The following is a 14,820-nucleotide window of genomic DNA, read 5'->3' as shown; positions in this document are numbered from 1 at the left end:
CTGCAAAAGCACCCTTAAGCCTGAAACACCATTTCTGTAGTGGGAGTTGAATATTTCTGGCTTGTTGTCATCTGGTTTGAGAAAGAGCTGAGGAATGTCAGGGAAGAATTTAAAAGCATATAAGGTGAAGTTGTATGCTTGTTGTCATGAGTCATACTCTCAATATGTTGACCCAGAAAGTGATGTTCTTGTCCAAGATGACAGGCAAAAATAAAATATTTACATAAAATTTTCTTGGAATGTCTTGTAAAGAAATACTTTTCAAAAGCAAGTTATGTTGACAGCAGCTTGAACAAAACGCAGTGACTGTTAGCATTTGCGTTTTGGTTCTGTGACTATCCAATAACAAAGTGTACTGAAAAAACATGCTGCAAAGTGTTACGTTGGCTTTTTTGTTTAAACCTTCTAGTACCCTCAAGCCCTTCTGATTTCTGTGTTGCTGTCCTACTAAAAGCTCAATAACTTGTCTAAGGTCTTCAGTGCTCTGCGTACATTAATGGTGAAGATGACTCTGAAGAAGTCACGATTTGCTTTGTCTCACCTGGCTGCAGTGAGATAGAACAGCTACCAGAAGGCTTAACCTGCAATAACCGAGGTAGCCTAACTCTTTCTAGAAGGAAAGTGCAATAGGGAAGTCTCAAATGAATAAGACTCTCTGTGTTCCCCTGCCAGCTTCTCCACTTTAATTGAGACAATGAGGTGTTTGCTGAAGTGCTCTTGATGTCCCAGTGCTCTGCAGGGAGTAGGAGGTGGGGAAAACTTGGTCAGACCTGTCAATAGGCTGCTTTTGCACCCACACAGGCCGCATGGACAGTGTCGGGAACAACTTTAATGATCCTTATACTGTAATGATCTGCCCTTCTGAGAGCATGGGGATTTTCACATATGACCAGTGTGATCTGGCCTCTTCTGGCTGATCTTAATAGTGTAAGATGAGAAATAAGACTTTCATTTACAATAGTATTTCATACCACCAGAACTAGAAGCTGTGCTGCTTTTGCTGTGTTTTCTTTGGTTAAGGGCATTGCACAGTTTACTAGGTTTAGTTACCGCCTTTTCTTGTGCAGGGAGAAACTGCTTCTGGAGTACTTCTAACTACCAGCAGACTTGCATGGTTATGTGTAAAGCTGAACTGCAATTTTTGTCCAGGACTGCAGGAGCTTGTTCTGTGGGGCACTTCTTACAGTATTTTTCCTCTTTTCTTTCTTTTTTTTTTAAATAAAAAAATAAAATATTGCTCAGAGCTGAAGCTCTACTGTTCCTAGGTCTAGGAACTGTTCCTAGTTCCTGCTAGCCACTGCAGGCAAGTGTGGAGGTGGTGAGTGTGCTGTTGGAAGTAGAGCTCTGCAGAGAGGATTTATTCCTGGAGTAGGAATCGGAGCCTGTGTGCTTAACCTGCTGTGTGGTAACATTGAGCTCTGACTTGAATCCAAATGAGAAATATTCTTCAGCAGTACCACATGAAGGGATACCCTTTAGACATGGGAGTCTGCTTTCTTTGGTGAAGAGGATGGTTATAGGTGCAGGTATGAAGATCTGGAGTTGATCTCTGCAGCTGCTGATTTTACTCCGCATGTTGCGGAGGGAGATATTTTTGAACAAAATGTGTTTTTTTTCTAATTGTTTTTCTTTACACACTGCTGCCTGGGGCTAAGAGCACGTGGCATGCTAGCAGTTCCCCTAAGTTGTGCGTGCTTTAGCAGGAAGTAATTATCTCTGATCATTTCATTTCCCAGCAGTACCACTCTTACCCTGACTGGTAACTTGGAAAACCTGCTGTCCTAAGATCTTGATCATCTCATTTGCATGTTGTGTGGAAGATGGGGCAAGGGGGCCTGTTAATAGTTCATCTGGTTATGAGACATGAAACAAGTGAGTAAAATGCTTTCAAACTCCATTATTCCTTAAAGACAACAGAGTTTAGACTAATGGTGTGTTTTCAGAATTGATTTGAAGGGCAGGATGGTGCCCTCCTATTTTCTGTCACAAAATGCCACTTGCCAATCCAAGTGGTGTCTGCTGTTCTACTGATGGTATTTCAAACTTGACAAAGAACCTGACTGTGCAAGGAAAAATTCTTCATCATGTCCACATCTTCGAGATTCAGCGTGAGTGGCAGTTGTTTAACGTTCCGAAATGTTATTTTGGGTATCTGCACCAAGGTCAGTTCACTTACTAAAAAAATTGAAGGCTGTGTATAAATAATGCCGTGTCCTAGCTTGCAAAATGGTACATAAAATAAATCTTTCTTTTATGTGGACCCTAGACCCAAACAGCTAAGCTCCTTGCCAGAACTTTTTTCAATCTCTGTGAGAACGTAAGGCATAGTTTGGCTGTAAGTAGGGTATAGTACTGGTGTTCTTGCAAAGAAGACGCAAACAAAACATTCTGTTTGGGTGCCTGTCCTTGCTGTGTGAAAGACCAGAGCAGCTTAGGAGGTGTTTTGTAGAGGCTAGAGATGTGGTATGTCCCTCTTGTGGAAGACTTTTTTCTGCTGCCTGGATTTGATCTTGAATCCTGGGAAAGGAAGGCTGACTGTTAGTGTTAGCCTCGCAAGAGTCTGACACGCCAAGGAACAGTTCAGGAGTCTGAATGCTGTGGCTGCCAGTGCCGCCTTTGTAGGAATTCCGGTGCGGGGTGGAGCTCAGGAGGTCACAGAAGGGAGAGAGTATTCTCCAGGATAACAGGTTTAACAGTAAAACTGGTCTTTTGCCTTATTTTCATGAAATGTTGCATTAGCACAAATGTACCAGCAGTGTGGGCTGCAGCATGGAACCTCAGGCTCTAAAAATCGATGGAGAGAATTTCAGAAAAATCTTTAATCTTTTTTATTGGAATCGGCATGAATGTATGATTCAATAAATATATTTTATATACATATAACAGCAGAAACTTTACATTCCATCTTCAAACTGCTGAAATAGAACTTCTGTTTTAAAATTTTTTACAAGCCAGAAAAATAATCTGCCACTGTTTCTGTGTGGTCATGCAAATTATGTACGTTACAGGTTTATTTCATCATGACGTAAAAATGCTGCTCTTAAGGAAGCAGTTGCTTTGCACTCTGACCAATGTAGCAAAATATCATTAAATGGAGTGTAAGGCCATACCAATTTTGTGTATGTATATATTTATGTATATATAATAAAATCATAGAGAAAAGATGGGAAGGTACCTTTTTAAGGTGGGTAGGGACAAGATATGTAAGCATTTCATGATCAGACTAGGGTGTGCTATATTCTGTATTTCCGTAGTCACTCCTCTGCTTTTGAGGGGAGACTAGCATGAAAATTAATAAGCATTTTTCCATTATCTTTTCAGACCTGTGTTAATGAACCAGTTGCACTGAACAAGAGAGCACTTGAGTTGCCCACTTCACTCTTCCTTCTTGCCTTAACTCCGGTGATTAATTCTTAATCTCTGAATACTTTTCTGATTATCTCCTGTGAGATGCTGATATATTAGCACGCGCCTTGCAAGGGGGAAAACTAAAACAGCTGAATATGAACTGTTTCAATGCCTGTTTTAAGCTTATCTGAAATTAAAGGGAGGTGAGTTTTGTCCTCTTAACAGCAGATGCCTCTCACTCCTATGCATAAGAGTTGATAAAACCGGGGGAGTTTTAATGCCACTGCTTCCTTCTGAGGTCTCGCTAAGACTGACGAAAGAAAATACTCTGACCTTGTTACCTGTCCTTTCTTCATTTTGAACAAACTTGAGAAAATAGCTGTATCCTGATTTGATTTTTTTTTTTCCAACAAGCACACACACACGGAAATGCAAAACTAGTTCCTATCTGGATTTGGTATTTACAGAAGAGCATTGATAAATGGGCTCTGATGGATGGGTGTGTCAAGAGGGTATAATCCTCAGGCGTCTGTCCTGCCCCTTTGCAGGAGGGACTGTCCCACAGCTGAGGTCTTGGCCTGTGTTGGCAAACCCCATGTTTTTACCCTGAGCTCCACTAGAGAGTGGAGGGTGACTGGTATTGCCCTCTCTGGGAGGGACGGCGCTTTGCTGGCGGAGGGATGGGGCAGCCAGTAACATGCTCCACTGCAGCTGCTAAACCCAGCACAGCTCGTTTGTCAGAGCCCTTGGCTGTCCCTGGTGTAAACAGCATCAAGGCGCTGTTGTGTTTTGGAACAAATGAGCTTTAGTAAGTCAAGGTTTGGAAACAAAGATTTCCTTGATACAAATAGCTTACAGATGGGAGAGAGACAGAAAATGGGACAAAACAACGCCGCTCCTTAACAGGCTTTTTTCAACAGTTTTGGGGAGGTATTCTTAGATACTGGATTTCTGGGGGTTTCGCCAGTGAGGTGGATACTTCAAGGAAAATGAGATAATATTTATCAGGGACATAAGGAAAACACTCTCTAAGTACTGAACTGTTCCCGCTTCTGTTTGTTTTGTATGTTTTCAATTAGTATTCCTGCTGTGAGTATGTATCTCCCCTCCAAAGTAAAACCAAGTGTGCGATGGTTGTCCTGAAGAGAAATATCTTAAATATTTTTATTTTTCTTCTAAAGATAAATTCATTTACAAAACAATGTAAATGGGTGTGCGTTTGTAGTGGGAAGGGAGGAATTCCTGGGTCCTCCTCTCCCCTTTTTTTTTTTTTAATCACTTACATCTAAGTTTTTCATTACTCCTCATCTGTTTTAACATAGTAAGCATGATATGCTGTACACGGTGGTAGAATGTGAGTAGACAACACAGTCCATAAAATGTCATGGTCCACAACGACGTTAGCCTGCTTATGGCTGTTGTTTATCTCAAGTGCGTGGTTACAAACAGCTGCTTGGGACAGGCTTGTGCATCTTCAGGATTCAAAGGCTGCTTCCAAAGTGGCGTTCACCAGTGCTGCAGGGATGGTAAATTGCAATGAAATGCACTGTGACCTTTGCATGTCAGGCCATTTTTGGATGAAGTCCTTAGTGTGTTGCTTCATCTTTACATCTCTCTCTAGATCTCTTAATTCAGTGGGGTTTTACTGTATCTCAAACACATGTGTGCATGGCTTTTAGCACAGTTGCCTTCTATTTCAGTTCTTTTGAAACCATCATCTCTTTCCTGCAGCTCGGTAAGTCCATGAAAGAAGAGGTGAGGTCTGGCCATGATCAGTGCTGTCAGTATGTCGTGGCCAGACCCGGGAACCACACAAACTTATCTTTTCGTGTATGAATTCCATTTCACGGTAGGCTTGAGATGCTCCAGGCAGTGCATTTTTCAGGATAATTAATTCCACATGCATGTGGTGAGTGAAGTCACTTGGCCTTTGTGCCTTAATCTCTGTGTCTGTCACCTCAGATGCTTCTGGAGTTGAGCTGTGTCGCCTGACTTACCACACCAGCTGCAGGGAGTGCAGTGCTGGGTGTACAGTGAGGTGCTCTGACGTTGCAGTGAGCAGCAAGATGGAGCTCAAAGGCAGAGTTTAAGCACAACAGATTGCCCTTCCCAGCAAGGGGAAGGTGTATTACATACCTGTCTCTCCAAATCTCACATAACATCACTGTTTAGACCTTAACGCTTATTTCCCAGAAATTCCAATTGGGATGCTCCTGAAGCTGACAGATCCCCAACTCAACCTACTGTCTTGATCTAATTTAAGGAGGGATGTATCAGTCATGGGTTTGAAATGCAAGTGTCTTTCAGCTGCTCTGTCAAGTTTAGTAACCCTGCTCAGTGCTGGAGGGCTGTGAAGGGGCATCAACCTGGGCGTGGAGCCGCTGGTTTTGTGGTTCTCCACTTTTGAGTAGGTTAACTTAAAGATTTGTCAGTTTGGTCTGTGATGCTACTGAGCTTATTTTCCCTGCTTACTACTTCTCTGACCCTGGAGTTGGAAGTATGCAAGTGTTTTGGACTGAAACACAAGCAGGTTTGGGAAGGGGAGGACAGAAAGGAAAGGGTACAAGTTCAGTGTGGGCAATGGCAGGGCAGGGTGTTCCAAAGCCCTTGTTCAGTTGTTTGCCCAGCCTAGGCAAGCAGAAGGTAAGGGAACTTGTGTTCCCTTCTGCTAAGATTTTGTTTGGTCAATCTCTAGCTGGGCATTTCTTGTAGAGCTAAGTTCTGCTGCTGTGGCCAATAGCACAGGCCACGGTTACTTAAAATGGTAAGCAGAGGATATAATAATAGCCTAATTTGTTAGTGGTGGGGTGGTTTTGTTTTGTGGTTTGATTTTTCTTTTAACTTATATTCCTGACTAGAAAGTGAGCTTGATGGCAAGTGGAGGCATCAAGGGCTTGCCAGGATTGATCATTATATTCCTGCCTGTGAAGGATGTACAGGTGTCCCTCACCTTAGTGTGCAGTTGTTCAGCGAGATGCATTTCCAGCACCTCTTTCCTGTGTTACAGAGGCTGCCCCTTCCCATGTCCTTTCTTTATTTGCTGGTTTCTCAAGCTTTGTTTTTAGAGATGACGCTGCCTGTGCTGTCCCGTGGAGTAAGAGGTATGGTACAAGTCAAGCCTCATGAATTCTTTCCAACCCCTCAAAGAACAAGCAACGGCATTTAAAGCCTCAGCTCCCAGGAAGACCACATGGGCTGGGGCTGCAGCTGTGACTGCACCTACTGCAGTGGGGAGTAAGTACTACAAGCTCCTGTGCCTTACACTAATCTTCAGCTGCTCTTCCTTCCTGATCCTTGCCCTCACTCTGCTCTTGGGTAGGGAGCTGAACTTGTAGAACTTCTGCTTCTAACACTGAAGCCTTGGAGGAGCAGAGCTGTCCTAGAGGCTGTGGTCACAACACAGTTGTGTTCAACTGTGGCACATCACACGCTCCAGAGCTGGTCCTGCTCCTCAGGGGTTTGTGTTGGTTCTTTAGCCCATCATGAGCGACCGTGATGAGGATACTTTTACAAATATGTACGTGTGTATCCAGGAGAGGTGGCTAAGGCACCGTCCTTGGCACAATCCGTTCAATATTGCATAGTTCTAGTTCGATAAAGGTCAGTGTTTGGGGATTAGTTGTCAAGCAACAAACACTGAAGCCCAAGGGTCAATTCTGCTATTGTTGGAAGTCACAGCCTGTTGATCTCCATAGGGCTGTGACAGGGCAATGCTGATTTAAGCAACACTACCATGAGGCCCTCCCTGTAATTGTGACTGTGAGGTTGATTCCAGGTTCAAGCCTGAGCTGTAATTTAGTGCTCAGATTCTGTGGTGTGCTCAACCCAGGGCAGCTGGCTCAGCTAGTCTGCAGCCCAAAGCTTGACTCATGTTTTTGTCGGACAAGTAACCCAGCTGTGCCCCAGCATCACCAAGTGCCTAAATAAAGCAGACATCTCCTCCCACAGATCCACGGGGGGAGGCGATTTCAGTTTGCTATGGTGCCAGCAATCCTGGGAGCAGCTTCCCAAAAGCCTTAGCAGCAAAAGCTACTAGTGAGCTCCATGTCCCTCAGACCTGGCAGCTTCAGGCCAGCTCTACCTGCCCCTGCTTGTGCCAACCTTGACCCATCGTGCTTGCAGCTCAAAGCCAGAGCATGTAGTTAATGTGGGTACTTCATGCCCCAGCCAGGCTCAGCCAAGTTCCCTGCATAGGTGAAGAGGGTGTCCTTGTTTGGCTTAAGCTACTTACACAATTCAAGTGGCAAATCTATGAATAAAAGTTAATCAAGCTAGGCTGATGGGTTATTTATGGTGGTATCATCCTATGCCCAGGAAAAGATGGATGATTTTATACTGGAAGTGCTGACATGCTTGAGCCTCAGGGTACCTGGGAACACGTAATAGGGTTTTATATCCTCCCTCCTTGCTGAGAACGGCTGTTGGGATGCTGCTGAGGTCCCTCTCCCTTGTGCTTTTTGTGGCTGGCTTCTTACTGTTGGTAGGAGTAGTGGCAGCACTAAACACAGCCTCCAAACCCCAGCAGTGATGCTTTGAGTGCTGATGGGATTATTAAGCCAACGTGAAGCCATCCCTGTCTTCCCCCAAAGCGGCAACATCCCCTTGTGCTGAATCTGACCCCGTGCATGCACTCACCCTGTCCAGGTCAACCCCTGGCTAATCCATCTCTAGCGCTGCTGGAAGCTGGCCCTACCTCGGGGTGGGCTTCAGCACTGTCTATTATACACCCAGGAGCAGTAATATCGCAAGCATAAGACTCCCTTACAATTTCTACTTGAAAGCCTGACAGTCAAGTGCATGAAGACTGCAACTTCGGTTTGCTAGACTTGATGGCAGTGATTACTTAACACAATCTCATAATTACTACTGCCAGCTTTGACTCTTGCATCATACCTGCTAGTGCTGTCTGCCTTGAATGCCAGAAGAGTTATGTGACATGCAAACAAACCTCTCCTATTGCTTTTCCTTTTCCTTCCCTGTCTATGCCAGGATTCTAATCTGACAATTTAACTGGTAATTTCCTCTGCTATGTGCTTAAACCATCCCTCTCTTTGTAGACTGCTGTGTGGTTTGTGTCCTGTACCAGGAGCTTTGGTCCTTCACTGGCAGCATGATGCTGGGACATTGTGATAGGGTGAGTGAGGGCAGAGATGAACCAAGAGAGCTGTAGCCCCTACAGACAAAAAGGTCAGCCTCCCACTGCAAGAGAGACCACAGCCTGGGACTCCTCACCTGGCTCAGCCTGTGCTTCCCATTACCAAGCTAACGCCACTATCTCTAGTTCAGGCTGTACACATCAATGTTCCCTCAGTGTGAGTTCACCTGAGGGCATCAGCCAGGGGCTGCTCATCCTAGCAGTCCTGAAAGGAGAATGACTTGCCTAGTGCAAGCACCAGCATCTCCTCCTCAGCTGCAGTGTGGAGTATCTCTCAGCAGATGCCCTGTGCAAAACACGCAACCGCTCCTTACTCATCGCCAGGTTCACAACAGCTTATTTCTTCTGGGCACCTCTGCTATGCAACACCTCCTCTCCAGTGGGAGGAGACTGAGACCATAAGAATTTGATTTCCAATAAGCAGCTGCTATGTAGCTGGATCACTGAAAAATATGGAGCCCTACAGGGATAATAGCCAAAAAGTCTGCTTTCTCTGACTTACGCTGCTTTGCTTTCACATGAGGAGAGTCAAAAAAAGTCCTTGTTGGCCACCCTTGCCTTCCTCAGGAGTCGTCCTCATGCACACTTTGTCATGAGAGCATTCTCTGGGTAACTCCCTGCCTGCTCAGGAGCAATGGTTTTACTCGCATATTTTGCCCTGTATTTCCCAAGACACCCACCTGTGCCAGGCCCCTCAAAGGCTGCAGAGCTGAGGAACTTGGCCCCATAGAAATGAACGTTTGGGTGGGTAAAGGAGGGAGATGAACACAGAAAAATGCAATATACTTGAATGAAATAAGAGACTTGTGTAGATTCATTTGAGCAAGAGATGTGAAATTGTCCTAGAGAAATAATTAAGGAGAAGGAGATGAGGGGATGGGAAGACTTTAAAGGACCTGAAGTAATTCTGAAGATGCTAAAATTAATGAATATTAGCTTCTGCTTTGGTGTTCATCCTAGCACCCTGAAGAACAATCAAGTATCTCAATTTTCTACTTAAATAGTATACTGTCTCCATACAAATGATGGAAATCTATTGAAGCAGGAGCAGCACAAGATACCCCTTACATCTCCCTTTGAGAAGAAGACAGGAGCGTGTCAGGCTGTTCCCAGCAGGGAGGGGATCGGACACTGCTTTCACTGAACTGAGCTCTCTGGGATGCTCCGGCAGGGCAGGACTCCTGCTTGCAGTTACCCAGATGGAGATGCAGGATGTCCAGCTGCCAGGCAGGGACCCCAGACCTGCGGCTGTGCTGGTAGGTTGGGATTTGAGGGAGAAGGGGTCCATACTGTGTTATCCACTGCTGCTGGTAGCATGGTTTTGGGGTAAGGGATGGGGTACTGAAAGCGATTGTCTGTCTTTGGCACAGGGATAAGAACTGCGTTTTATTAAGGAATGGTAGTACAGTACAAAAATATGATTGTATAAAATCTGTGAAAAATATGGCACCATTTAAAATACCCTTTTTTCCTTTCATATGTTCCTTTCTTTTAAAAAAATATATATTGTGAGCACTTCTAATCTTTTGTCCACCAGCATTAGGAAATGAAGCAAGGTCTTCAAATTACAGTTGAGATAAAGGACAACCAATAGTATAATTTGAATTGTCTTAGATTTGCCTCAAAATCAAAAGTCTTCAGAAGAACCAGAAGGGGGTGGTGGTATAAAGAAGCCCAGAAAAGTCTGGGGAAATCAACAAAAAACCTTTTTTTTTTGCTCACAGGACATGAGAATATTCAGCATTTGAACTCTTGAGGCTTTTAGGAGTGAAGTTCCCCAGCCCTGACCAGCAAAAGCTTCTGGGACAAGAAGCCCATGAAGCAAACGACCCTGCCTGTGTTTGAAGAGAGGCTGGTGCTTTGCCAGGGTCAAGCCTAAGCCTTACAGCCTGTATCCAGACCGCATTCTTACTTGTCTGTTCTGGATGCTCTTCAGCACCTCTCTCAGATTTCCATGGTACTGGGATCCCAGATGGAAAGCCACTTTGATCAGGAATTAAAGTAGGAAAACACTCCTTTACCTGACCAGAAAAATGGTAAGCTTATCCTGCTTTTTTCTATTTTCCACAGTTATATATAAGGAAAAATAATTACTGAGTATGAAGTGATATGTTTCCAGCAACATCTGGAAATAATATTGTTTGGGATAAAACTGTTTCTCCAAAGAGTCCAAGCGAATCAGAATCCTGTTTTTTCTCTTTACTGTCGGGCTGACTGCTATTTTACACAGAGCTTTGTTCGTAACAGGAGCTAATGATTACAGAGTTAAATTCCATCAATATGCCTGGAAGTTACCTTGCAATATCAAATCCTGTACATTCTTACTAATAAATATAATTGCTGACACTATTAAAACAGCCTACTTTGAAGATGAGATAGGTTATCAAAGCAAGTTCTATTGCAATACAGAGACTAAGCACAGTCTAGTACAGATGGAGAAAAAAGGTTAGATTTTGAAAACTGCAGACTTGCCGGGGCTCTTAGGACAGTCTAAGGTCCTGTCTATGTGGTGAAACTGTCTGGCACGACATCTGTGGGGCAGCGACCTTAGCACTGTCAGACCTTTGCCAAGACCCCAGCGTGTTTCATGTTGGGATGCAAGTGCTGCTCGCTGTCACCGTGCAGGCAGCCCTGGGGCTGGAAAATGGCCCAAATGGAAACTGGCTGCTTAATGAAGAGAAAATAACACTGCTTATGGTGAACATCAAATGCCTAGTGGTTGGCAGAGTCGGACTGGATGCAAAAGCAAGCTGGTAAGCGTGTAATTCTTATTTCAGTCCCTATACTCCATTGGCTCTGCTAGCAGCTGAAATGCTTCTGTATGAGCAGGGAACACAAGCATTTTTCTGATGACTTCTAGTTCCTAATTTGCCTTCCTCTGGCCTTACTCTGTGCCAAGAAGTGACACTGGAGCTCTAGCGAAGCAGTAACTGCGAGCTTGTCTGCATCTTCAAGCAGTAGGTCTGGGATGAACATGGGATTCCTCTTTGGTCTCAAGGCCCTTCTCTAGGCTGGAGGAGAATGAAACGAGGTGGGAACGTATTCTTTCTCCTTGCTCTGGTCTTGCCTTTGGGATGTAGGATCAAAATCTCACTTGAGTGGGAGGATGGTGCACAGGATTTGTTAACAATGTAAAGGCAACTCCTTAGAGCAGCTCCAGTTAGGAAGAAAACCCACGGCTGTGCCCTGGTGAGCCATCCCAAGTACCTTGGGGAGACAGAGAAGTTGTGTGAACCACAACCAAATTGCCTGACTCCTAAGTGCAAGGTCTGAGCATCCAGGGAGGACCTCTTTTGCCCAAACGACAGCGATTTGTGGTTGTTCACCTGCGTGAACAAGGAGCCACAATGCATAGGCTGCCAAGCCTCTGCCGGGCAGGGAAGGGAATTCCCTGGATTTACTCTTTCATCTCAGACAAGGATGCACCGTTTAAAGCAATCGCATAACCTGCAGTTGGCACGGCTGACCGTCGTGCATGCAGGAAGAGTTCAATAATTCAGCAAGCAAAACCAGAGCCAGCAGCAGACTTGGGCTCCAGCCAAGGCTCAGAAAGTTGTCCTAGCATCAAATAATGCCTCTGCTTGACAGCTTGAGATCTCCCTGCTTGGGAAAGCAGGGTTTCACGGTTTGCCAGGGGAAGGAGAAATCCTCAGCCCACAGGTTTTCTGCTGCCCCATTGGAGCGATGGGACTGATACACTGGTTCACACTGGTATTGCATGACCTTTCCTTGTCTCAGCAATGCAAAGGGACCCGGAAAGCTATGTAGCCTTTGCCAAAACATTAGGAAATATTGCTGTTTGCCCTAGTCCACACGGTGACCACCGTGTGTGGGGTTTTTTCTCTTTTTTTTTTTTTTTCCTTGTTATCCTTCGTTTCTTCTGATTTTTTTTTTTCTTTAAATAAAGTGTATTTAGTGCTGGTGAAAGGTGCTGAATTGGCAGCCTTGGAGATGGGTGTCTCTCTACCCCTCCCAGCAAAGCCCTGGTGGTTTCCTTTCTTGGCACCAACCCTGTGCTAGGAGAGCTTGCAGGTCCCTGCCCTCTTCCACAGCCACCTCTTGCTGCACTGGTTGGGACACCCATGGCTCCCACCTCCTGTCCCAGGCTTGGATGCTGCTGACCTGGGCCAGACTGCAGCTGCCAGTGCCAGAGGGTCCTTGGTGTGAGCTGTTGCAGCTCCCATAGAGGATGCAGCTTCTGCAAGCAGGAACTTGATTGTTCCCAGAGCAAGCATTGGACCTGCCACCCAGGTCGGCTGTGGTCTGGTCCTGAGCAGGAGATGGAGGGAAAGGAGAGTGGATGCACCCCTTCGGGTGCCACTTGTGTCTCTGCCTTCGTTTAGTGCCTAATCCAGACCTGACCCCAAGTGCTTCAGTGCAGACTGATTGTCTCTTCCTTCATGCTCTCTTTTACCTGCCTCGCTAAAGTGCAAAGGAGCACGACTGCATGGCCCGAGCGCTGCAGCCCAGCTCGTGCCCAGGGCCCCCGAGGGGCAAGTGGGGCATCAAGCCCTTGACCTGCCCGTGCCAGCCCTGAGGCAGGCTTTTGAATAACACCCTGGAGGCATTTGGTACTTACCCCCCACCCCACCCCAAACGCCAACACCAACCTGTGCTACCTCTTGGCCAAAGGGAAACCCCTTTGCTCACCCATTCCCACCTCCCTCCCCTCCCCCCCCTTCCCTATCCCCATCAAACTGTGCCAGCCTACCCTGGGACTCTGCTGGGCAGCAGAGAGGGGCAAAGCAAGCCGCTCCATCTTCCCATCCACATTAAAGCTAAATGCAGCACCAAAATAGATACAAAAATAGAATTTTGGGTCCATCGGCCCAGCTTCGCTATTAATATTACTGCTATGACATGTCTGAAAATATGAACTGCTCTCTCTATACACACTATCCCCCACCCCCCACCCCCCTTACTGACAGTATTGCCCTTTGCCCGGTCCTGTTGCAAAAGGCATGAATATGCCTGTTTTCTCTATGTTTTAAGTATAATTCCTTCCACCACAACCCATTGTAAACGAACATGGCAGAAAGGGGTTTGGCAATGCAGGAAGGAGTTTGGCAATGGGAGGAAAAAAAAAAAAAAGCTTTTTAAAAAATCCCTCATCATTTCTAGTGTTCTGAATAGTATTTCTGCTTCCTGGGACTCGAATCCTGCCAGGTCATTTCAAAGGACAGAAGGTACCTGTGATTTCTGATGAAGGCCCTGATGTCCTTCTCAGGTTTCCCATTGGATGTTCTCTGATGGGGATGAGAGAGATAATGTATTTGCTTTCCTCTATCCAAAAGTCACAAAGTGTTTGATCAGCAACCCTGTGACTAAAAAAAGTAAATATATAAAATAAACAACCAACAGCCTCTTTCTTAAGCTTCCCTGTCTATCCAGTTTTCAAAGTGCAAAACCAAAAGAACAATAGGATGATTTTCTTGTGTTTTTTCTTTTTTTTCCCTTTTGTTAGGGCTTCTTTTCCCTCACGTGCTTGACTGGTATGGCCTTTCTATAGCAAAAGTCAGATAAAGCATAATTGCAGTCATTTCTGCACATGGAATTATGAATCATTCCAGTGACTTGAGAATCTAAGCTGTTAATAGGCTAAAAAAATTTTTTTGTTTATCTTTTTTTGATTGTTTTCTTTCTGCATTATAATTAAGCATGAATATATATTAATATATTACACTGCTTGGATTGCAGCTGGAACAATCCAAACCTTTCTATGCTGTAAAACTAACCCCCACCCTGCGCTCGGCAGATCAAGAGCTTTTTTCCTCCTCCCTGTGCCAGTTATCATCAGTTCACATGATTAGAAGTCCCTCCCAGCCCCCCTCCCCCTTTTTTTTTAGTAGATATTGCCACATTCTTAAATTCATGCATTGCTGCATTGCTATTGCACATATATAAAGGATTGCTCACTCCCTCCCAGCTGCTCCCCTTCCCTCACTGGTTGTGCACATCCTCTCTGCGGACGATCTTGTAGATGATCCAGTAGAAAATGTTGAAGATGAGGAATGCCATCGGGAAGCCGATGCGTGAGATCTTGTCGATCTTCTTGGCTCGCTGAATGAAGAGCTTTCGCATCTCCTCAGGGGAGCGGGATGGTGGGGGAACGGGGTTGGCTGTGTTGTTGTTGTTGGCGCCCTTGACGGAGATGCCATCCTTGGCTTGCAGGCAAGCTGGTCCCATCCCGTAGGCAGTGAAGTTGAACCTGCCTTCAGCAGCTTCATCCTCCTGAAACAGATTCAGCATGGGACTCTACTTAAAATGAGATATAGACAGTGCACCCTCGCTATAAGGCTCTCCACTGACAGCTTCCT

At 45.3% G+C, this 14,820-nt stretch overlaps 1 protein-coding gene and 1 long non-coding RNA gene across 7 annotated transcripts in view; one reads left to right on the top strand and one right to left on the bottom strand.

Annotated features, from left to right (window-relative positions):
• Positions 1 to 1,294: 1,294 nt before the first annotated feature.
• The window catches only part of LOC114016255 (uncharacterized), a 196,239-nt gene continuing 182,713 nt past the window's right edge, over positions 1,295 to 14,820 (top strand). For 4 of the 5 annotated variants that reach the window (XR_003560617.2, XR_008733461.1, XR_008733460.1 and 1 more), the window contains exon 1: positions 1,295 to 11,256. This is a non-coding gene — a long non-coding RNA (uncharacterized LOC114016255). The remainder of the gene's footprint in view (positions 11,257 to 14,820) is intronic. The other variant, XR_008733462.1, reaches the window with a different exon arrangement.
• The window catches only part of GLRA1 (glycine receptor alpha 1), a 40,912-nt gene continuing 40,440 nt past the window's right edge, over positions 14,349 to 14,820 (bottom strand). The window contains exon 9 of one of the 2 annotated variants that reach the window (XM_014281048.3): positions 14,349 to 14,758. In XM_014281048.3, coding sequence (XP_014136523.2) covers positions 14,444 to 14,758 — 315 coding nt within the window. In that variant the 3' untranslated portion in view covers positions 14,349 to 14,443. The remainder of the gene's footprint in view (positions 14,759 to 14,820) is intronic. The other variant, XM_005440589.3, reaches the window with a different exon arrangement.

This window comes from Falco cherrug, chromosome 8, assembly GCF_023634085.1.
Source record: "Falco cherrug isolate bFalChe1 chromosome 8, bFalChe1.pri, whole genome shotgun sequence".
NCBI lineage: Eukaryota > Metazoa > Chordata > Aves > Falconiformes > Falconidae > Falco > Falco cherrug.
This window is presented reverse-complemented; position numbering and strand designations above follow the sequence as displayed.